The following is a 24,117-nucleotide window of genomic DNA, read 5'->3' as shown; positions in this document are numbered from 1 at the left end:
GCTCCTTGGTGGCTCTCTCAAGAAGAAGTCAATGAACACCATCCCTTTCAATGCGGAGATGAGGACATTAGCCTATGTCATGATTCACAACCTCTACCCGATGACGAATTTGACAACACTGTCCAGACCAAGAACCATTTTCCTATATGATCTCTACACACATAAAGAGATCGACATATGTGGACATATATTCCACCTCTTGACCAAGAACATCACCAAAAGGAACTCAAGAACAATCATACATATGGGATAGTCTCTTGGCATGATAGTAAGATCGCTTGGAATCTTCAGTCTCATCATGGGTCTCATTGCAAAGACAAGACTGAAGATTCCAAGCGATCTTACTATCATGCCAAGAGACTATCCCATTGGTGCTAACACAGTGACTTGAAGCAAAGCCCACATTATTGGATTAAGAACCAGCATTTCTCAAATCCTAAGGGATAATGTTGAGGAAGAAGGTGGAGACACGAATGAAGAAATTGATAGGTTCACCTCAGTCTCGGAGGGCTCTGCATAGCTATCTTCCTAAGCACAAGCACGGGGGTCCGATCACCTTGATCACTTTATTGCTAGGATAGAGAGATTTATGGCATGCTTAAATCCCATGTGTAGCACACCGCCGATCAGTTTGTGTATATCCAAGGCCAAATTACTGCATTATCATCACAGATTAAAGTCATGACGTGGCACAGGGATCCAATTCAGAATCTTAGCAATTCTAGCTCCTTTGGCCATTTCGGTCAAAAAGGGGGGAGAAAGTTTTGAGGGGGAGTCGGACATTTTGAGGGGGAGCATAGAGTCGCGCATGCACATGCACATCATAGATATTATTGGTTCATTTTGGTGGTTTAGTGGTTTCATTTTATGTTTACTTCTATAGTTTTTATAACTCTTGGTTATTTACATTGCTTTCTTTTAAAACTTTAAGTACTTTGGTTTAAAACTTTTAGTTTATATTCAGTATTGTCTTTTCTATTCTTGCTTTATAGCATTTTTTTAAGTACTTTTAGATTTTGTTGCATTATCTTGAGTACTACACATTTATGCCCTTGTTGGATCTTGTATCCTTGATTCAAATACTTTCTGTATTTCTCATTGGTTATGTGTTGGACGTGCAATTGATTTTTTGCATTGCTCTTAATTGCATTGTATGTCTGGATGATCATTTATTAGCTAAATGTTCATTGTAGTCATTCTTTAATGACTGGCCCTGTTTGATCAAGATATGCTTAATTCTTTATATAGTGTTTATTACCTTGATTGCACTTTACTTGCTTATATACGTATTGTGTATTCAACTTGTCATAAGCTTAATGAAAGTTTTGTTTGTGTGCGAGTGTTTTAAGTTATAGGTATATACATGCAAGTGCTTCATAGCTTCTAGACTAGGTGTGGGTGAGTTTTACCACTATTTCCAAACTCACGTTTATGTCTAGAGTCTGTTTTAGGGGTTTTGTCATGGAATAGTCAAAGGGGGAGATTGTAAAGTTGTGATTTACAACTATTTTGTGTTAGCTTTAATTCTGTGCCAAATTTTATTGTAATTATGTTCAATCTTTTGTACCCTATATTTTATGTGGAACTTTATTGTAAGGGTTGGGCGTGAGAGAGAGTGTAGAGACTCAAGGCAATTGAAGACCAAAGAAGTTTTTGCGAGTAGCTCCCGAGTAGCCTTCCCACGAAGTGAAGATGTGCTCAGCACATGATTAGAATGCAAAGTGTCATGACAGATGGTAATAGCTGGTTTTCGTGAGTGTCTCGTGGGTAAGGTCTTCCCGCGAGATACCTGCGAAACATTTTGTTTTGCCAATTTGTCATATTTGACACACCCTGTCTATACCTACACTATATATACCCACATTATCCACATATGTTGAGGAGTACTTTTTAGAGAGAAAAATCTAGCCACAACCCTTGAGAGTAAAAGATTGTTATATCCAAAATCCTCTACACAATTCATTGTAGTTTTTCTTAACTTCTACTTCTCTATTTCCAAATCCTTGAGATGTTGATATCCCAAACACTTATCACACCCATCTTGAATGTAAAGTGAGGTTTTGGTGTTGTTGGGAAGTATTGGAAGAAGCCATTTGTTTGGTGGATGCAATCGGGCTAAATTACGTGATCCGAAGAGCTAGAGAAGACAAGGCTTGGCAAAGTCAGTTGGTAACAGGAGCGTGGACGACTCGAGTACATGGGGTAGACTAGGCTTGAAGGGCCTTTTGTTATTCGTGTACTCTTACTTATTCTCTAGTGGATCGATTTATCGTATGGAGGGCGGTGGAGAGGTTTTTCACCAAGTATTTCGGTTTCCTCTTCGATAACACATTGGCGTGTTATCTTGTGTTTGTATTCTTCTTCCCTTCTCTTTTAGCTTTCATTTTCTTACCGTGTTATGATGAATATGGCTTAGAGTATTTTCATTGTTTATCCGCTCGCATTTACTTTATTCTGCACTTAGTTTAAGTTAGAGTAAAATCAATTGAGCCGTAAATTTTAATTTGGGGGTCTGAACGGCTATTATGTTTTCACACATTTTTGAGCTTTCACTTATTATGCCTTGTGTGAATTTGACAATGGCGGCCCACTCTTCCCATGTATATTCATCATTTGTATCAATTACTTGGTTTGGTTAATCTAGAGGTGAGTGGCCAATAAGAATTGGGTGGGCATAAGATCTTTTAGGGGGTCCAATTTTTACTCACCTCTTTTTTATAGATGACCTTGTCCTGTTTACAGAAGCCATTGTGAAGAATTCTCAAGCAACTAAAAGGGTTCTAAATGAATTCTGTAAAATCATGGGGAAAAAAATTCAGCAAATTTAAATTTTATTTCTCCTCAAGATTGATTAAAAAAAAAAAAATTCCTTGCTAGTCTTGATTTTTGAAAATAGATAAAATTTACGCACACCTTACCTCATACAACCATACACACACATATTTTGCACTGAAATCGTGGCTTAACCCAACTTAACTTGAAAATTTCTTGGTGTTTCTATTGTTAATGATAGCATAAATAGGAATGTCTATAATTTTATGTTAAAAAAAAAAAAAAATCAGGAATAAACCTTTGAAATTGACAAATTAAAGACATTTTTTGTGGGGCATACATTGAAGAAAAAAAGAAAAGAAAAGAAAAAAAAAAAAAAGACCATATCTAAACTTAGTTGGTTAGGACACAACTACCCACACCAAAGATATAAGGAGGGCTAGGTATTAAGTGAGCCTCATATTGCAACAAGGCCCTTCTTGCTAAAAGAACCTAGGCCGTATGAGGAGATTTGGGCATCAACACTCAAGAGGAAATGTCTCTTTAATTATCACACCACAAAACAGAAGTCTGTCATTTCATTTGGGCTTAGCTTATGTAGTAAGGACTCGGCCCAAATAATAAAAAAAATTTCATGTCTATTAACTTACTGAATGACCATTGGATACGCTTAGGAACCACTAGGCAGGGAGGAAATGGACCTTAGACCTGTAGATATTTGGGATACACAAGAGAATTGGAATCGTGATACAATTTTTTAGGTACAAGCACTTAGCCATTACACCAAAAACTATACTTTAGGGTAAGGTCTCAACTTTATTCCCTTAAAAGATGGTAGTCCAGCACCAACAGATTGACTAAGATTTGACCCAACCTTACATCCACCTCTATAAGATGCTCGGCCCACTAAGCCTCTCCCAACACAATCTATCACATTGTTTCAATAGATCTTAATAATCATTAGGGCTTTGGCAAAGCCCTCTCTTTCCAATCAAGTTGACTCTTTAACTTAGGCTCCTTAGAATAGAGTTTTTTAGATAACCTCGAGTCAACCTACCAAATCACTCTTGACGTGGAATTCCCTCATCCTAGACTTCCCTCTTGAAATGGATTAGGAAAATCAACTCCATACCTCATATTGACTTACCATGAGAGTTTCAGAATTATCATCTTAGATGGCACTTACTTGTTATAATCCCCCCAAGACCCTAAGCACATTTTTAAGGATGAGCAAGACTTAGGTACAATACTTAGGTGTTGTTCCTTAGGTTCTCTTTTCAAGATTCTACTATGTGAATTTTTTTTTTCATGCGACGAAAGTGTAATTTTTAGATAAGTATCCATGTAGCAGAATCTGAAAAGGGAAATGTAAAAAATTACACCTAAAGTACTGTACCTAAGTTTTGTCATTTAAGGATTGTCTCTCTGTAAGTTAAATTTAGGAACTAATCGAGAATATATTTATTTTCTCTGCCTATGAAAGAATATGTCAAATTCCTTTATATACTTTAATTCACCAATTTCAATTAATTTGGATTCTTGATGGAGACTTGTTTTCCCCAGAACCTTTTGGCAAATCTGCAATGCCCGAAATAAGAATGTCTTCAAGGACCAAGCCTTTGAAACAATGATCATTTTTCATAGAATTAGAACTCTATCCACTGATTCTCTACTTCTCCCACTATGAGTAATTTCGTGGTGACCAGCTAATAGCCATATGAAGCACCGCGTTAATTTCTTCTTCTTCTCTTTCTTTTTTTTTTTTTTTTTCTTCTTCTTCAGAAGCCATTTATTACAAGCTTTATGATGATGCCGAAAATATCAACAGTGAGTTGCACAATGCTCGCACCCTCGAGACGACACCTGCACAGAAAAAAGAGGACCTGATAGAGAGCACCGGTGTGGTGCCGGCCAAATACCCTCCGAAGGTCAAGTCAGAAAGAGTGCTCACAACTCTAGAGTGCTAGAGAGGGTTAATTATGCGTACCTTGGCTTATGAGGGTATTGGGGCTTTTATAGTGGCTTGAGATTGACATCCCTTCCTTGATGCGGAAGTCTTTTCCTTATAGGACTCTTCCTATGGAGTCCAAAACGTGATGAACAAGTCTCCTCCAGGGGGGGGTGGGGGTGGGAAGGTTTGTAGAGACCTAGTTTCCTCCAAGTCTCCTTTTTCAAAATAATAATCATTGTTGAGTTTCTTTTGCAAAGCTCATAATAGGTTTAAATGAAAATTTTAAAAACGGTAAATATATAGTTTTTTTTTTCTTAGTGAACATAAAATTTTCATTAATTGAGAAAGAGAACAATATGGTATTGTTTATTTTAGTATTAAAAAAAAAAATTGCCCTGGTTGGTTTTGTAAAGGGTTAAATTAATAGTTTAATACACTTAAAGATTAAATATTTTCATGCGAAGATATTTGTAATAGATGAATAATTTAATATATGATACTACAAATATTTTAGAAAATAAATTATATATTATACTACATTACAAAATAATTACATACATCACACGGGCCGTAACTATTACTTATCAATGCCTCATCCCAACCTCAAGCCTCATGGTTTATAAGATCATCTACAATTAAAGACTCCTTTGCAAATCCAGATTACTATTTGGGTTGGCTTTAATTTTCCGGACCCATGGAATCCAAAGACCCTCCCACATATCAATGCTATTAGGATCACCTACATATCATGCACTTATTATAGCTTTTTCAAAACCTCTCCATATCAATAGTCCTTTTCCTTCAACCGCCTTTGCCACTTATTGCCATATGTCCATACTTGCCTCTCAACACTTGAAACAAAGGATGTCTTGGCCAAAAGCAATCGCATCCAACTTAGTTTGGCAATTATGGCTCGATAAAATTGTTTGAACTTTCTGAAACCCAGTTCCCCACTTTTGCTTAGACTGCCGAATTAAATCCCATGTTTTCCAACCAACAGACCTGCCATATTCATCAAAATTTTCTGACATCAGCTCCCCTTTTTTTTCACACTGCAAATTGAAAGAAGCCAGAGTGTATGTAGAGATAGATTGTGTCACACAGCCGCTGTATCATATATTAATTACTGAAATTGTGGCATTGCTCCTAAATACGTGCTTCATTACAAGTCAAGATTTTAATCGTTACACATTCCATAATATGCTCCAAGATTGACATTAGCTTCTATATGTTGTCAACAGATTCCTTTAGCAACATCAGCTTCTACATTGGCCTGATATGCTGATTTAATTTGAAGAAAGATACTAACAATATAGTGGTTAGGCCATAACTATCAACTAGACAAATCCCGTAAAAATCAAAGAAGATTACATTAACTATCAACTTGTTTGAAGCTTCCAACAATGTTTGTTGACTTTTTAACTGCAAGGATATATACTAGAATGAAGATTGCATTAATGCCTAGCTAATCGTACCGCGTGATTGATAAAAAGTAGTAGCTTCTAAACGTCTACAAAATTCACAACTCATGCTCTCATAGACATTAAATCAAAATCACTACACAAGAGAATTGTGCAAAGTTAACTCAAAGTATAGCTTGTATACCATCCAATAACAGTAGGCTTAATTGAACGTCATCCGGTAGAAATCATTATAACTAGTACATACTAAAACCTCTTTAAAAAAGAAAGGAAAAGACCATATTCTACAGTCATTATGAAACAAGATACAAGAGTATGTCACTTGAATACATTTCCAAATCATTATAACCGAAACCATTTACAAATTCAATACAGCATACAAGAATTTTCAACTAAAAAATAAACAGTCATATTAACAGAAATGCTTATGCACATCCAGTAGCAGTAGCCTCAACTGAAATTCAAGCTAAGAAAATCTACACTATTTAGTAGCCAATCAAAGTATAAGACATGAGCGTCATCTTCTAGAGACCAAAATTGTTTTCACCTACATATATGTGAAAACTTGAGTTAGTATGGCACTATAATTAAAAATAATAATAATAATATTTAGGGCAAATTACAACTTACCCACCTGTGATTTGGCCAAAATTTAAATTGCCTACCTGTGATTTGAAATTTGACACTTTACTCACATGAAGTTAGCTTAGTTAAATTTCGTAACCCGCTTCTATTAAAAATATAGGTAAATATGTAATTTCACTTCACCTTTATGTATTTATCCTAAAAAACACAAAAAATATAAAAATACAAGATCAAATAAGATCAAAAAGAATACAGTGAAACACTTGCATAATGGAATTTCAAATCATAGGTAGACAACTTAAATTTTGATCAAATCTCAGGTGGGTAAAGTGTCAAATTTTAAACCCCAGGTAAGCAACTTAAATTTTGATCAAATCTTAGGTGGTAAAGTGTCAAATTTCAAACCACATGTAGGCAACTTAAATTTCAGTTAAACCACAAGTAGGTAAATTGTAATTTACCCTAATATTTAACTCATGACTAATCAGTATAATTGGAGTTCCTCCTTGCCCTTTCTTGAAGGCATAGCACCAATGATTATATGAAGTATAGACATGGTAGAGAAGGAAGTACTATAGTAACTATACAGTCTCTAGTTTTCACATTTCAAAAATTTATGATGAAAATTTCTCTTGCTTTTGCCAGCACTACACAAGGTAAATACGAAAATTAGCATAATACTTGAACACTTACAAATGGGATGCCATAATAGGTACTGCATATGTGTGTAAACCTGAGTTAGTATGATAATAATAATAATAATAATTCACTAATTACTAATGAGTGTAATTGGAGTTTGCTTCCTACAGGTTTTGTTAGGCATTACACCAATGATTACAAAGAATATATATGGTAAGGAAGGAAATACTATATAGTCTCTAGCTGCTACATTTCAAAAATTTATCAGGAAAAGTTGTATTGCATTTGCCACAACAAAATGAATATGTAAAATAGCATAATATCTGATAGTTACAAATAGGATGCCAAATTAGGATTGAAAGATTTGCATTAGCAAAATCAATAGAGAAATGTGATGGGTGAAGCTTGAGAATGTATTTCCTATCTAGATCATATTCTTGTAAGTGATGATGATATAGAGGCTTAGACAATTGGCAATAAACTCATGTGGCAAAATTTAAGTTTAATTTTCAGGAACTCAGAAAGTATAGGGTGATTGGGATTGCTTGCGCATGGTGAGCCAAAAGAATAAAAAGAAAAATGATGAGACTTACTTGCCAATGACAAAACCAAATGTATAGTTAGAAAGAAAATAAGATAGAAAATGATTGGACATTAATGGGAAGGATGGTTGAGATGGTCATTACCAGTTAATTTATAGATAGGTACTTCCCCAAAGCTCGCTATCAAACATTGTGCATTTGTTTGGTTGAACTCATCCACATCTTTCTCGTATACCAAACTGACCCCAAATTCCGTCTCACATAGCTTACTGCCCTCAAATATAACTTTAATCTGACTGCATTCACCATTCCCAACAGTAGCAAACCACTCATTGCGAGACAAATATAATAGGTAATTATTGAAGTAAAATTCAGTTTTGACCTCAACATTTATCTGGGTAGTAAAAAGTCCAAAGGCACAGTGATTTTGAGGTATTTTACCAATGGCTACCTCACGATCTCTAATACCATATATAAGCGATATATATGGTGCTGATGCCCAAAGAGCTAATCCTATCCATTTACTATTATACCAATTTGAAATCAGCTCTATGCTTATTGAATTCTCCACTATTTCAGTTAAACATGACGGCATAATTATCTGAAACTCAGTTATAGATCCATCCTCTTTCACTTTGGAAGAAGTTCCATAAACGGTTTTACGACAAAGGAGTCCATGTACCCATGCCCAAAACACAACTATTGTTAATTGTTATTATTTAACAATGAGAGAGAGAGAGAGAGAGAGAGAGAGAGATTACCTGTAGGAAATGGAACAATATTGTAAATACCTTTCGACTGCACCTCTCATCATACGAAAGCCATTGGGAGAGAGGTTGTGACCAGATACTCAGTTTGACCGGTGCTGGTAACCATTTTAGGGAATCACAATATACCACTTCTATACTTCTTACAGTTGATGGAAGCCTTGGCAACGATTTTAGTTTTTGGCAACTGGTAAGATTGAGTGTTAGAAGAGACCTCAAATTATCCATGTTGCTTAGAAGACATTCGAGATTTGTGAATGCTAGATCTAAGAAAGTAAGGGCAGTCAAACACTTGATCGATGAGGGTGGTACTTTCTTAATAGCAGTACAATTCAAATTGAGTTGCGATAGGCTTTTCATAATTCCCGTAAATTTCGGAAACGAACTGAATTTTGAGCAATGTGTAAGTCTAAGCTTCGAAAGGGACCGCATTACAGCAGAGATGCAGGGAAGATCGGCAAGATATTCGCATTCTTCCAAAAGTAAATACCTGAGCTTGCTGAGTTGTCCAATAGATGGGTGGATCTCTACCAAGCTTCCTGATAAGGTTTTTGGAACGACAAAGATTAATGAACTTTAAGTTGATTGAACGCTGTTACCAAAAAAATAAAAAAGAATTTTCGTTAAACGTAGAAATTAGTATTTGTAGCTACACTTAAAAAAAGAGAGATAATAAAAAGCAATAGAAAGGCAGTTAAAAAGAACAAAATTACCATTACTCCTTCCCAAAGATATTCAATTCTGCTATCCTTCAAGTCAAGTTGAACAAGCTTCTTTGGTTGGGAACTGGATGACAAACATTTTAAAGGACAGTAGTCCCATTAAAGATGCCTTAGTTGATTAGGAACAAAAAGTTGTCTTTGCTTATTAGGAATAGCAAGATCTCCTAGGTCTTAGAAGTAGTCTGTCTCCTGAATTATCATCAATCCAAGTTAAAATCATTTTTCGCGTATTGAACGACTATGGCTTGAATTGCTTCTGTTGCCTAAGATTTCAAAAGCAAAGGCTTGGTGATTTGCACAATCAAATGACAAGAATACTAAAATTATTCAATTTTTATACCGTTTTTAAAGCTGTAAAGGAGATTAAATATATATATATATATATCTACTTCCTAAGTTTTCCATATATAAAACTCTCTAAAATTTATATTTCTTTTAAAGGCCCTCCAATATGCTGGGCCCAACCACAAATTTATTATTTAAAAATAGGAAAATGTACATCAAATTATATACTATTTGCCATTGCAATTTTGTAGAGAAAAAGAGAAATTTAAATGATAAGATTGGTGTTTGGTTTTGCATTTTATCTTCTTAGCTCAAAGAAAATTACATTTTTATAATAGAAGAAAAGTAGCATTTTCAAATAGCAGCTCATGGAAATCACTAGAAAATTGCATTTTCACACTGCAATTTCTCATATCAATAATAATTTCTATATATTTTACCAAACACTTAATTTCATTTCGAAAAACACATTTTCTAAACACAACTTCTAAAGTTTTCCAAACATGAATTTTCATAAAACTAACCCAAACGGATTCTAAAGAGTCCCATTAGTAACTAATAGATCATAGTACAATATCATATGTTGATAGTAAAATGTACTACATATAAAGGCCAATTAATAGATTGTATTACATACCAATGCACACTCTTCGTGTGATGGTCACTCTACAAGTATAAGTGCTTGTAGGGTGTGAGGGACAATGGCTAGGGTTCAAGTCTCCAGGAGAGTGCTTCACATACATATACACTTAAATTAGGTTAGAGTATAATTTCTATCTTATATAAATAAAAATAGATTGTGTTACATTTTTTTTAAGTCTTTTTTTCTTATTAATCTGTTTAAAATTCATACATTAAAACTTGAAAGGTGCACTTCTACCTTTTAGAAATTCAAGAGCAAACGGGGTGGGGGGAAGTAAATCACAACATTACTTTTAAAGTGATGGAAAAAGAAAATAAAGCCTTTAGAATGATTTTTTTTATTATTATTATTAAAAAAATTGTTTAGATATCCTTTTGTTTTAGGTAGTAACCAAGAGATGAATGATTAGTTCATTACATCAAGAAAAATAAATTTAATTTCATAAACAATTACAAAGAGATAATATGTATTTTAAAAATATAAGAGATCATCATTGACAATGTATTAGCATGGTAATTGGTAAATGAATGTTTTATTCTTGATTTCATTACATAAATACATATTGAACAAAATTATTTTACTATACCAACTCAATATTATTCATTGAAATAAAATTATAGTTTTGTCATTTTCCTTACCATATCATTCTCCAATACATAATGCAAGTACTCAATAAGCCATAACCTACTTTGCTTTCCAAGCTTTCCACCTGATTCAAAACGAATAATTTTTTGACCCATTTCTACTAGCAGATCATGCATTGCCAAATATTCATTGTCATCTCCCAAATATTTATTGTCGTCCATTGTTAGGAGATATTTTTCCACAAGAACATTTATACCAATTATTGCATTAAAACCATAATTCTCTAATATTTGTATTACATGATTTTTCTTCAATTCTCTAAAGAAACATGCAATATCTAAGAATATCTCCTTCCACATTTCCTCCAGTCCATCGTAACTTATTTTAAGTATATTATATATATCTCCTTTAATATTTTTAAAACTGTCTAATGCACTTTGCCACTCTTCTAGTGTTCTTCCAACCAAAAAGGAACCCAAAGTAACAAGAGCTAATGAAAGGCCACTAGCATATTCTATAACTTCCAGGGAGAGTTGCATATAACCTTCTTCGGGCTGCTCCTTTTTGAAGGCTTTCGAATAAAAAAGTGTTGAGGCATCATTATCATCTAATCCATTAGGCTTATATATTTTAAGCACTCCATGTTGGACCAACACATGTTCATCTCTAGTTGTTATGATGATCCAACTCCCCAATCCAAACCAGTCATGCTCTCCAGCCAATTTTTCTAATTGGTCCTTGTGATTAACATCATCTAGGACAAGTAGAACTTTTTTATGACGTAACCCACTACTATTGATTTTTTTATCTCCTACTTGGACATTGTAGATCTTTGTATTACTTCCCTCCAAAATTTCATCAAGCAATTGTTGTTGTAATTTATGCAGTTCGCCTTTTTCAGATCTTTCCCTAACATTGGCAATAAAACTAGAACCTTCAAAATGATCAGAATACTCGTAATATATAGCACTAGCAAGAGTTGTTTTTCCCAGACCCCCCATACCACAAATCCCTATCATGTAAATATTGTTCCCAAAACCTAAATACGAAGGGATCAATTCTGCGAACATAGATTTTATTCCTATCAAATTTTTGTTAATGCTTGAGGATTTAGAACTCAATTTCTCCATAATTCCTTTCACAATGTGTTGGATAATTTCAGACTCATGCCTGTAAAGAAAATAGAAAATAATTGATGGTCCAAACCAATTATAAAACTTCAGGGGAGAAAGAAAATATTAGGCAAAGATACTCCTTGGGAGATATCTTTTCATGAATTAGTCCCCTAATTTCCTTAGGTTAGCAATGATATTGGATCCACTAAATCCAAAATCTATTTCTTCAAGACATACATTGATTGAGCAAACAATTAAGCATCTCATTTCATGCTTGATTGTTGAGAGAAACCTCATTGGAATATTTTAAGTTGAACATGCTAAACATAAATGTTTAAGACTCTTTGAGGTTGCTTGAGTACAAATATTAATAACAATGGCAATACTCAAATTTTCAAAGTAGACAATTGAAAAGGCTTTGTATACCAGGTAAATGAGTGAAGAGGAGGTGTTGGTTTCTATTAATTAAAAATAAAATCTAATGATTTATACCTTTGTGCCAACACAACCCAAGCTTTTACTTCTTTAGTCAAGGCCCAAAGGTATGTTATGTTTCTCTTCGAGTAAAATCATTCAAAAGCACCCTAACATCAATGATTAACTCCTCAAAGCTATACTTCTTCAAATTAAATTATGTAAACAATTGGTTGGGCATGGGTATAAAATGGATAAATTGGTTTGATAATTTTTTTTATAACCGAAATAATGTACGAGCCAAATTAAATCTTTATGAAATTGGCATGCCCACCTTGAATCCAAAATATATTGCCAAAAGTAATCTTGGATGGTTGCATCATGTTGAGTTATAAAAGTGTTATAATTCTCCAAAATTTCACTTTAAATGACTTAATTCTTAAGGGGCCAAAGAAGAATTTTTAAAAGTCTTCCCTATTGAATGAATGCTCCATTGTGTTTGACTGAAATATTTGTCAGAAATTGACTCATTGTCATGTATTTGGTTGCAATATTGAAAATGAGCTAATAAAACATTTTGCATGTTTTGGGTCATTTGGGAGCCTCAAATGTTAATATTGACCCCAAAGTCTGAATTTATTCGAAAAAATTATAATAATTAAAAAAAAAAAAAAAAAAAAAGACATTTGGGAAAAAATCCACAGATAGTCAATACTGGTCAACTGCCAATTAATGACGGTCAATAGTCGAACCGTGATGTGAAGAGGAATTGTCGTTGGATTTTGGAGAGTTTTTAACGTTGCAAAGTTTATTTGTAATGATTTGTTAACTAAAATTTTTTTGGAAACCTTTTTATGTTCTGTTGGACGACTTTTCAAACAATAAGAAAACTTTATCCACTTCAATAAGAGGAAACAAAAGATCTAGCCATAGGCCATCTCCATATCAAGGATTATATTATATTCAAAAAAGAATATAATATTAAAAAAAATTAATGTCAGTAGATTTGATTCTCAAAAAAAGAAATATGTCAGCAAAAGTGAGATATATATATATATATATTCATGAATCAAGTAATTCCATTTTGATATTTTCTTAGAGCTTCCCTAAGCCCAAATTCACAACCACTTCTACTGTTCCTAAAAATTATTTTTAACTAGCATACCATGATGTATTTCAATCCATGTATATTATGATATATTCTCTTAGTTAATTATATGCTTCATGGTAAATAAAAGAAGCTTATCATTTGAAATTTATGGAAATTACCTATTTTGTAGATGCAGATCCCAACCTTTGATATCAGCCACTTTTTTTAAAGTATCTCTCCATGTTTCCACCTTTTCTATGTTATCCTCAAAGCGTTCCTGATGATCAATAAAGGCTTGTTCAAAAGTTTCTGTTTGTTTTCGTACAATAGATGGGCTCACACTGTAAAAAACTGGCAAAACTTCCAGTCCTATTTCATCCTTGCATTTGATAATCTTGGCAAGCTCATCCAAGCACCACGTAGAAGATGCATAATTTCTTGAGAGAATGATAATAGCAAATTGTGATTCTTCAATTGCTTTGAAGAGCTCAGAAATACGTTCTCCTTTCTTGAGTTCTTCTTTGTCCCTAAAAGTAATAATCCCCTTTTGTTTCAAAGCAACATATAGATGGTCAGTAAAATTAGTACGGGTGTCCTCACCCCTAAAACTAAGAAATACATGGTATTTTGGCTGACGTGTTGAAGAAGAAGATGGCGACAGTGATGACTCTCTTTTACGCTTCACTAAAGCTGTTGGAAATTTAGAAAAGAAGTACAGCCAATTAAAAATAAAGAAAAATATATAATTAAATTAGGGAAGAAGAAAACAATGTTAAGTGGGATTTTAATTTCAGGCAGGGAGCGAAAGAATAATAATAAAAAGAGAGGATTTTGCGTTAAAACTTTAAAGTGAAAACTTACCCATTTGTGAGAAGGAATTACAGCAGCGATGGCCTCCAACACCTCCTGAAAACACTCCTGTTTTTGCAGTGAGTATGTGTGAAAAAGGACAACTTACAGATTTGGAAATTGAAATTAGAGTAGTGTGGTAGTGATTGTAATGCTGGAAACCCAAGTTGAAACAAAGGCAGATCTAATTGGTGTTAGATATCTGTTGGCTGTTTAATAAAGGAAGGGACTCTGTTCTTTATTTCTCCGTGTGTTTGTGTCCACAACTTCAATATCCCGTCTTAAGTCAAGTCATGTTAACGCTCTTCCTGGGCCAGCCTCAAATGCCTTTTCCCACTATTTATTTTTACGTTGCACAAAAGTCATTGATTACACCACTTTCTTACTCCTTCACGTTATTGCTTTTTTATTTATACAATTATTTGTTAAATCGGTACAGAAGGAACAGTATAGAGGCACGGTATTTTTGTGGTATCAAGCTATAATGTCTATGAAACTTTGTTTAAAATTTATTTGAATTCAATCCGATGTGGTGGGGGTATACTATGTACGAGAGATTTCCATATCTACAAGTAATTTCCTCACAAGTCTCCTTGTTCAGAGAATTGAAGAAGAAAAAACAAAAATAAAAACTTTTTATTTAGCTAAAATTTTATGGTAAAATATATAAATTATCATTAGATTTTGCCATACTATTTTTTATTATTTAGATTTTGCCATACTATTAAAACTCTACAAAGGTCACATAAAGTCATTTGAAAATTTATTTGCTCTTGCTTTCATCTTCATCTCTTTTATTTATTTATTTTTTATCAAAAACTTCCTTCATTTCTAATTGTTATTTATTAAAAAAAATAATTATAATTTGTCTATTATGGGTTATTCATACATTATATATATATATAATATAATATGTTAAGTAGGTACGTGATTTCACATTAAGAGTTCGTTTAAATACTGCTTATTTTGTTGAAAATTAAAAACACTATAACAAAATAATTTTTAAATGTGTGAATAGTTCTATAAGACCCATTTTTAATAAATTTTTGTTGAAAAAAAGGTTTGTGGGTTCCGTGAATAGTGCATGGGACCCACTAAATAGTGCATGGGACCCACTGAATAGTGCATAATCACATGAAAACTGACTTCTCCAAAAAAAAAAAAATCTTCATTTCTAATTGTTATTTATTTATTTTAAAAAAATTAATTGTAATTTGTCTATTATGGCTTATTCATACACTTTATTATTATTATATATATATATATATATAAAATGTTGAGTAGATATGTGATTTCAAATTAAATGATAATGAAAATAGTGAATGGTTGTTATAATATGATGCGATCTTGTTTTGTTTTGAAAGTGTAATAGAAATTTCATTAATGAATATGAGCAAAGTCAAAATACAAAGCACCTAGCTTAGGTTTTTAAATTAAATGGTGTACTTTATATTATAGTTCATACTTAATGAATCTATTATTTCTCCTATTTGTGTGTGGTTTCTCAATTTTACAACTACCTTTCAATTAAGTCAACCGCATTTTTACTTCTTTAGTTTAGTCAAGCATTTTTTCCAATCCCCCAGTTTCTTACTCATTTGCTTTATTATTATTATTATTATTATTAGCTAAATCTACAGAGGAGGACAAAGTACAAACCAATAACGTGTTCCTCTTGAGATATCTTTTTAAAGAAAAACAGAGTTTTTGGCGTGGACTAATCGATTTCACATCACGTAACGGTAAGAGCAATATTACGTGTACCACTTGGGTGAGGATATCATAGTGAGAATAACATATTTGTTGAAGTGCCACTGCTCGAACTGTCTTGAAATTTGGGTTTATTGTTAGATACTATCAAATTTTTTAAAAATATTCAATTTCCTCTATAGGCATAAACAAACATCATTTAATACAATTTGAAAATTCTATTGCTCTTCCTTCTCCATTTTAAACAGTTATTTATCTATCACTAGCTATTAGATATTCTTTCCCACATATAGTTGGTATAACATAATTTGATTCCTTCCCCATTGCTAATTGTTGGTTTCATGAATGTATAATTTATGTGATTATTTAATATACCAATTTGTTTTTTTCTCAAATAATGTAGGATCTTATGATTCACGATCTAATCCTATGATCCATAATCCCATTTACCTTCCACAATCTAATGTAGGATCTCAATTTTAACAACCTTGCTGATTAGAGTAAGAGAGGGATAAAGAAATTGAATGGTTGGTAGGCTAGTGGAGAGGGGGGTGAGTGTTTTGAATGTGAGTAATATAGATATATATATATATACATACATATATATATACATATATTCGTGTCAGAACAAGATAGGACGAGATGGGGCAAGATCGTGTAAACAGAATTTATTCATGTAATATCAAAAAATTATGTGGGGGCAAAATAGTGCTGATTGGACCGGAAATTTTGCAATCCCTCAAAACACTTAACAAGGAAAATTTCACTTCTTTGTCCTAACAAGGGTAGCTGAGAAAAAGAACCTTATTATTAACCGACCTAGCTATATTGTCTTCCCTAAAGTTTGCGTATTAGGTCAATCTTTGTCGGACCGCAGTCAAAGAGTGAAACCTTAATGGCACCGGCATTCTAGCATCATTACCCCACAAAACCCTGGGAATTGCACTCATATATGGACACTTTTCTATTGGATTATTTGCCACTTAATTTTGATCAAAAGCAAAATAATGTCTTTATTTGCAATATTAAAACTAAGCTAATTTACTCCTTTGTTAGTCAATGAGAAAATCTATGTGAAACCTCTTTTTGTATGTGTTGCAGCTGTTTCCCTCTCTCTTAATCTAATGTTTGTCGCTTTATTAGTACAATATTCTAATCAAATCAAGGTTTTAATACAATAATTTTTGGGACACAACATTAGACCCTGTTGGTGCAAACACAATAATAATGGAAACAACACTATTTGGACTAAGGCGCGGCACTTATTCTCTTTAAGGAGATTCAAGCCCTTGGTTGGCTAAATTTTGTAACCGGTGTAGACCTTCTCTGACTTGTCTCTCCTAGGATACAACAGCCCAACAAATGTTGTATGGCTAGAACAGTTTCTGCACAAAGTGTTCAAACCCAAAGCTTCACCAGAAGAACACCTTTCTTTGGCCCGAAATTTCTCAAGTATTTAGAAATATTATTGAATTCACTCTCTCACACAACACTCTTTGCTTTTAACTATTTTCTTCATTTACTCTTGATATGAACTTAGTCCATAGCATAGTTGTATATATAGTCTTCCAACCCTTCACATAACCTACATGTTATTTATTAATTTTTTTTTTTAAAAAAAACTTCTCTTAATTTATTTAATCTAACTTCTATACAAGTAACTCTTTCTTTAACAAATTTTATTCTAACTCATCTCTTTATTCTTCTTCAATTTTTTTTTTTTTTTGAGTTTCAACATATTTAATTTAAAATGTACTAACATTCCCCCACTCATTTTATTTTTTTTTTGGTTTTCACAGACCGCGTAGACTGATCAAAGCTCTGTGAGTGAGATTTTTCTACTTCGGTGGACTTTATCAAACTTTAGGAGGAGAGGCCTGAGACGGTACACCTCGCTGTGCCTTAACCAAACTCTTCGCCGAAGAGGGTGACTGAGTGCAGACTGAGTGAGAGAAGAGGGTGACTGAGGGTGGAAAGGGTGACTGAGAGAGGCACTCAAGTGTGAGAGTGAGACGGAGAGGGAGAGGGTGAGTGAGAGACCGTGAGACTGGAGAGGTGAGAGAGCTCTGTGAGTGAGACTGAAGAGGTGAGAGATGAAAGACTATGAGAGAGGCGTTATTTTTCAAAAATGTCTCTGATTTCTCTGATTCTTCACACGTGCCAACTGAAACAGACAAGACAGGTGACCATTACTAAAAATCGAGTTTTTCAGACTCGATAACCGAGTCTTTAACCCTCGAGATCTAAGTGTCGTCCACCTCATTATCATCGCCAGGTGTAGGCCACGTGGATGCTCGGTCAGAAATCGACTTTATAAAACTCGAATTCCACGTGTACTCCACGTGGCTGTAGACCAGGTCAATTTAAGAAAACCGAGCCTGAAAGAGTCGATTTATTTAGACGAAAATCAAGTCTAATAGACTCGAGATGTTAGTAATCTATATACTCCGTAATCGGGTCCAACTAACTGTATAGTTGTACAGTTATGGTTAAATACCAATTTCGTTCCCACAACTTCACTATCCCCGGTTTTAAGTCAAGTCAAGTCAACACTCTTCCTGGGCCAGCCTCAAATGCATTTTTCTTTCTTTTTCTTTTTCGGCGTGACAAAAGTCATTGATTACATCACTTTCTTAGTCCTTCACTTTATTATTATTATTATTTTTTAATTATTTGTTAAATCAATAAAAAAAGGGCAGTACAAAAGTACATTATTTTCATGGTAATCAGTTAGAGCATTCACAGTAGTTAAGGTAAAATTTTAGCTATTTAGCTATATAAAAAGTCATTTTATCTATTTTACTTACACACATACTGCAACAGTGGATCTATTTTAGCTTTTAATACAATAAAATAATATAAATATCACAATAAAATAATATAATCACTGTAATAAAATAATATATTCTACTATCCAAAAAAAAATCCACAGCACCAACCACAACCGTCTCTACCATCAGCCACAACCACAACCACCACCACCACCACCACCGACCACAACCACCACTCTACTTTGGCAACCACAACACAACATAGAAAAAAAAAAAACAAAAAACAAAACCACAACCACAATCACAACCCCATCACCACCGATCACCACAAACCACCAACCATGACAACCACAACCACAATCCACTGCCACAACCACAACCACAACCACAACCACAACCATAAATCACAAAACTCATAGCCAAAATCCACAAAACTCACTGCCAAAGCCAAAATCATCTACCACCACCACAACCAAAATCCAGAAACCCACTATCAAAATCATCCACCACCACTACTATAGCCAAAATCAACCACCACCACCACCACCATCCGTGGAAATCAACCACAAAAACAAAATCAACCAAAATCAACTGATCGCATCTATGGAATTCTCGACAAAACCGTCAGCGAAGGCACCCATTTCCTCATCCCATGGCTCCAAAAGCCTTTCATCTTCGACATCTGCACGAAGACCCCACACTTTCTCCTCTGTCTCTGGCACCAAGGACCTCCAGATGGCCAACCTAACCCTCCGCGTCCTCTTGCACCTTGAGGTCACGCGGCTCCCTCAGATCGTCCAAGCCCTAGGTCTCGAGTGCGATGAGAAGGTCCTCCCTTCGATCGGCAACAAGGTCTTGAAGGCCGTCGTGGCTCAATTCAACGTCGATCAACTCCTCACTGAATGCCTGCAAGTCTCGGCGCTTAAGTAGAAGCAAGTGGCACAGCAGGAGGCAGAGAGGTCAAAGTTTGTGGTGGCAAAGGCGGAGTAGGAGAGGCGCGCCGCCATCATTAGGGCCGAGGGAGAGAGTGAGTCGGCGAAGATGATATCAGAGGCTACTGAGAAAGCTGGAATGGGACTCATTGAGCTCAGGAAGATTGAGGCCATGAGAGAGTTTTGAGAGATGATGTTCAAATGGAGTGACTGAGAGAGAGAGCATGGAGTGATTGAGAGAGAGAGATAATTAGTTTTTGTTATTTTAATCGGGCGGTAGTAAAATATTATAATTTTTGTTTAGCTCTCAGCTACAGTGCACATCTATCTATAGATGTGCACTGTAGCAATTCAGCTAAATTTTTTAGCTATTGCTCCACTGCTGTAAGGGTGTTTTTTTTTTTTTTTTGTGTTTGTGGAGCAAAATTTTAGCAATATAGCATTATAGCTACACTGCTGTGAATGCTCTTATGAGCTAACTATAAAACTCTGTTTAAATTTCCTTGAATTCAATTTGATGTGGTGGAGGCGTACTGCATATGAGAGATTTCTATATCTACAAGAAAGTTTCTTCCCTAGTATCCTTGGTCAGAGAATTGAAGAAGAAAAATAAAAACTTTTTATTTAGCTAAAATTTTATGATAAAATATAAAAATTATCAACAGATTTTGTCATACTATTAAAATTCTTTGTACAAAGGTCACATAAAGCCATTTGAAAATTTAATTGCTCTTGCTTTCATCCCCATCTCTTTTATTTATTTATTTATCAAAAACTTCCTTCTTCATTTCTAATTGTTATTTATTTATTTAAAAAAAATTAATTATAATTTGTTTATTATGGCTTATTCATACACTTTATTTTATATACATATATAAAATATGTTGAGTAGATACATGATTTCACATCACGTGATGGTAAGAGCAATATTACGTGTACTAATTAGGTGAGGCTATCATAGTGGGAATAACATATTTGTTGAAGTGTCACTGCTTGAACTGTCTTGAAATTTGGGTTTATTGTTAGATGCTATCAATTTTTTTTTAAAATATTCAATTTCCTCTATAGGCATAAACAAACATCTCTTAATACAATTTGAAAATTCTATTGCTCTTCCTTCTCCATCTTCAACAGTTATTTATCTATCACTAGCTACTAGATATTCTTTCACGCATATAATTGGCATAACATAATTTGATTCCTTCTCCATTGCTAATTTTTGGTTTTATGAATGTATAATTTATGTGATTATTTAATATACAAATTTGTTTTTTTTTTTTCAAATAATGTATGATCTTATGATTCACGATCTAATCCTATGATTCATGATTCTATCTACCTTCTACGATTTAATGTAGGATCTTAATTTTGACAACTTTGCTGATTAGAGTAAGAGAAGGATAAAGAAATTGAATAGTTGGTAGGCTAGTTGAGAGAGAGGTGAACGTTTTGAATGTGAGTAATATATATATATATATATATATATATATATATAAAATATAGGACGAGACGGGGCAAGATCGTGTAAACAGAATTTATTCATGTCATATCAAAAAATTATGTGGGGGCAAAATAGTGCTGATTGGACCGGAAATTTTGCAATCCCTCAAAACACTTGACAAGGGAAATTTCACTTCTTTGTCCTAACAAGGGTAGGTGAGAAAAAGAACCTTATTATTAACCGACCTAGCTATATTGTCTTCCCAAAAGTTTGCTTATTAGGTCAATCTTTGTCGGACCGCAGTCAAAGAGTGAAACCTTAATGCACCGGCTTTCTAGCATCATTACCCCCACAAAACCCAGGGAATTGCACTCATATATGGACACTTTTCTATTGGATTATTTGCCACTTAATTTTGGTCAAAAGCAAAATAATGTCTTTATTTGCTATATTAAAACTAAGCTAATTTACGCCTTTGTTAGTCAATGAGATAATCTATGTGAAACCTCTTTTTGTATGTGTTGCAGCTGTTTCCCTCTCTCTTAATCTAATGTTTGTCGCTTTATTAGTACAATATTCTAATCAAATCAAGGTTTTAATACAATAATTTTTGCGACACAACATTAGACCCCTTATCCCCTTTCCCAAGAAGCTGGATGGATCGTTCTTTAATCCTAAGCCCCTAGATTCTAAAACCCAGTTTCTAGTTTTATCCAAAACATAGGACCACATGTGTTTGCATTCTATGCTCTATATCATATATCATTAGTATCTTTGATACTTATTAAAGAAAAGATTGTCGGTGAACACACAGGTTTTCTCTGTGTTCAGTGAATGATGACTGGATAAATTGACTTGTAAACCATGTGATTGGGAAAAACTTAAGGACATGTTTGGTAGACGGTAATAGACACTGTAATATAATAGTTATTCCTATGATTTAGTTATTCTTTAGCTTGGTTATGTTTTTATTACAAGGAATAATCATTCCTTATGAATAGCTATTCTTTAAAATAATGAATAATTATTCCTCTTTAAAATGTGGTATTAGCTATTCCTTAGTAAGTGCAATAATTTCAAATTTTAATATATTTCCAAATAAACAAACTTTCCATATACATCTAACAATTATAAAAATAAAAATAAAAATCATAAAACCTAACACATATCTCTCTTAAATTTAGAAATAACAATTTTTAAGGAGATATAATTGTATGAGTAAGATATATCCTAAAATAAATGTTAAGTTTCATTCTAATTTAGTTTGGTTATGTTTTTATTACAAGAAATAATCATTCCTTATTAATAGCTATTCTTTAAAATGAGAAATAACTATTCCTCTTTAAAATGTGGTATTAGTTATTCCTTAGTAAGTGAAATAATTTCAAATTTTAATATATTTCCAAATAAACAAACTTTCCATATACATCTAACAATTAAAAAAAAAAAAATCATAAAAACTAACACATATCTCTCTTAAATTTAAAAATAAAAATTTTTAAGGAGATATAATTGTATGAGTAAGATATTTCCTAAAATAAATGTTAAGTTTCATTTTAATGTTATTGTGGGGCCTAAGAACTTGGTAACCTCGGCCCACTTTACATCCGGCCCAGGGCCCATGCCGAGGAGGAAGGAGCGTTCGAGGACGAAGTATGAAGGTCTAAGTTACTAGGAGTCCTGCCGAGGATGACCCTGTCCTTGGAGGACTGAGACCAACACTAAGTAGGGGAGCAAGCCCAAGATAGGTTGTCACCTCCACACTAAATGCGCTCACCTAACCCTTTAGCTGCACTAATGGAGATGTGACTTCTGGACAGGGCAACCTTGGTTGCTGCAACTCACATGAGTACTGGTAAAGCGACTGATGGGACGGATGGTTAGAAGGGAGGTGTGTGGATGATCAACAAGTGAAAGAGAGAGATTGTGAGAAAAATGGCTATATAAGGGGAAGAAACAGATGAACATGAGGGGGACGATGGGCAGGGAGAAGGAGAGAGGCCACTGTCAAGCTCCTCGAATCGGTGCCAAGGAGCGACCTTAGAGGGTAACCCTGGTGCGCCAGCCTTCAATGGAGAGGAATTCTACATTGGGCGTTGTCCATTTGTTAGGGCCTAGTTCTTGAACCCCCTCTCTACAAATTCTTTGTACCGGGCTAACTGGGCTTGAGTCCACTCTCTCAATAGTAGAAGTACTCAAACCCGGTCCCTACAATTGGCGCCGTCTGTGGGAAGAACTAGTGCGTTAGCAAGCACAACGGTTAATGATTCCCCCGTTGGGGGCTTGTGCGAGGTTAGGCAGTTTTTCGTCACCACCGGCAACACCAATCCCAAATTCCATCAAAAAAAAAAAAAAAAAGAGAAAGAAGGAACAACCGACAATGACGCGTTTGCACAAGAAATAATCATTGTAGAAAAGTAAAAGATTCAGAGAATAGGAAAAGGAAACAAACATCGCAACATTTTATTAATCAAAAAATAAGTACAAGATACAAACAGAGGCTTAGACATGCTTTTTTTAAAGCTAATTCTATAAACAGAGACCCAGACGGGCTTGTTCTAAAGTTAACCCTAGGGAAGGGGGCTGAGGCAGGCTTGTTTTAAGGCTACCAACAACCCCCGGGCCGGTGCGGATGGTGCCGGCGCGAAGAGAAGAGCAGATGCAAAAGCGCCTGATGGCCCCTCCCCATGATGTTCCCTTGATTCTCTCCTAGCCCCATGGTGGTTAACCATTAGAGGCGGCAACACCCGGGCACCAAACATGACGTAATCTTACGAACCTCCACCGGCGGGTAGGCCAGACGCGAGTCACTGCCAGTTTGAAGGGCAGGCATGGACGTGCCCTAGAAAAAAGCGTTATGTATCTCATGGGCCTTTCTCCTGA

At 34.4% G+C, this 24,117-nt stretch overlaps 1 protein-coding gene and 1 pseudogene across 9 annotated transcripts; one reads left to right on the top strand and one right to left on the bottom strand.

Annotated features, from left to right (window-relative positions):
- Nucleotides 1–5,292: 5,292 nt before the first annotated feature.
- On the bottom strand, nucleotides 5,293–14,671 carry LOC112006499 (TMV resistance protein N). 9 transcript variants are annotated; one of them, XM_065759911.1, is made up of 7 exons: nucleotides 14,393–14,669; nucleotides 13,711–14,221; nucleotides 9,391–9,463; nucleotides 9,257–9,269; nucleotides 8,672–8,790; nucleotides 6,578–6,691; nucleotides 5,293–5,725 (listed from the first exon to the last, which is right to left on the bottom strand). In XM_065759911.1, exons 1-6 carry the CDS (start codon nucleotides 14,394–14,396, stop codon nucleotides 6,662–6,664), a joined length of 750 nt encoding a protein of 249 aa, XP_065615983.1. In that variant the 5' UTR covers nucleotides 14,397–14,669; the 3' UTR covers nucleotides 5,293–5,725; nucleotides 6,578–6,661. The 9 variants fall into 9 exon arrangements, with proteins under 9 accessions (XP_065615983.1, XP_023894542.2, XP_065615953.1 ...); XM_024038774.2 differs by lacking the exon at nucleotides 5,293–5,725 and adding an exon at nucleotides 8,055–8,206 and having other exon boundaries at nucleotides 6,294–6,691; nucleotides 14,393–14,667; XM_065759881.1 differs by lacking the exon at nucleotides 5,293–5,725 and having other exon boundaries at nucleotides 6,294–6,691.
- A 3,547-nt stretch (nucleotides 14,672–18,218) lies between these two features.
- LOC111997884 (prohibitin-3, mitochondrial-like) lies at nucleotides 18,219–19,980 on the top strand (annotated as a pseudogene).
- Nucleotides 19,981–24,117: the final 4,137 nt, after the last annotated feature.

This window comes from Quercus suber, unplaced genomic scaffold (genome assembly GCF_002906115.3).
Source record: "Quercus suber isolate HL8 unplaced genomic scaffold, Cork oak 2.0 scaffold_2, whole genome shotgun sequence".
NCBI lineage: Eukaryota > Viridiplantae > Streptophyta > Magnoliopsida > Fagales > Fagaceae > Quercus > Quercus suber.
The sequence above is the reverse complement of the archived record's forward strand: the minus strand, read 5'-3'. Positions and strand labels throughout refer to the sequence as shown.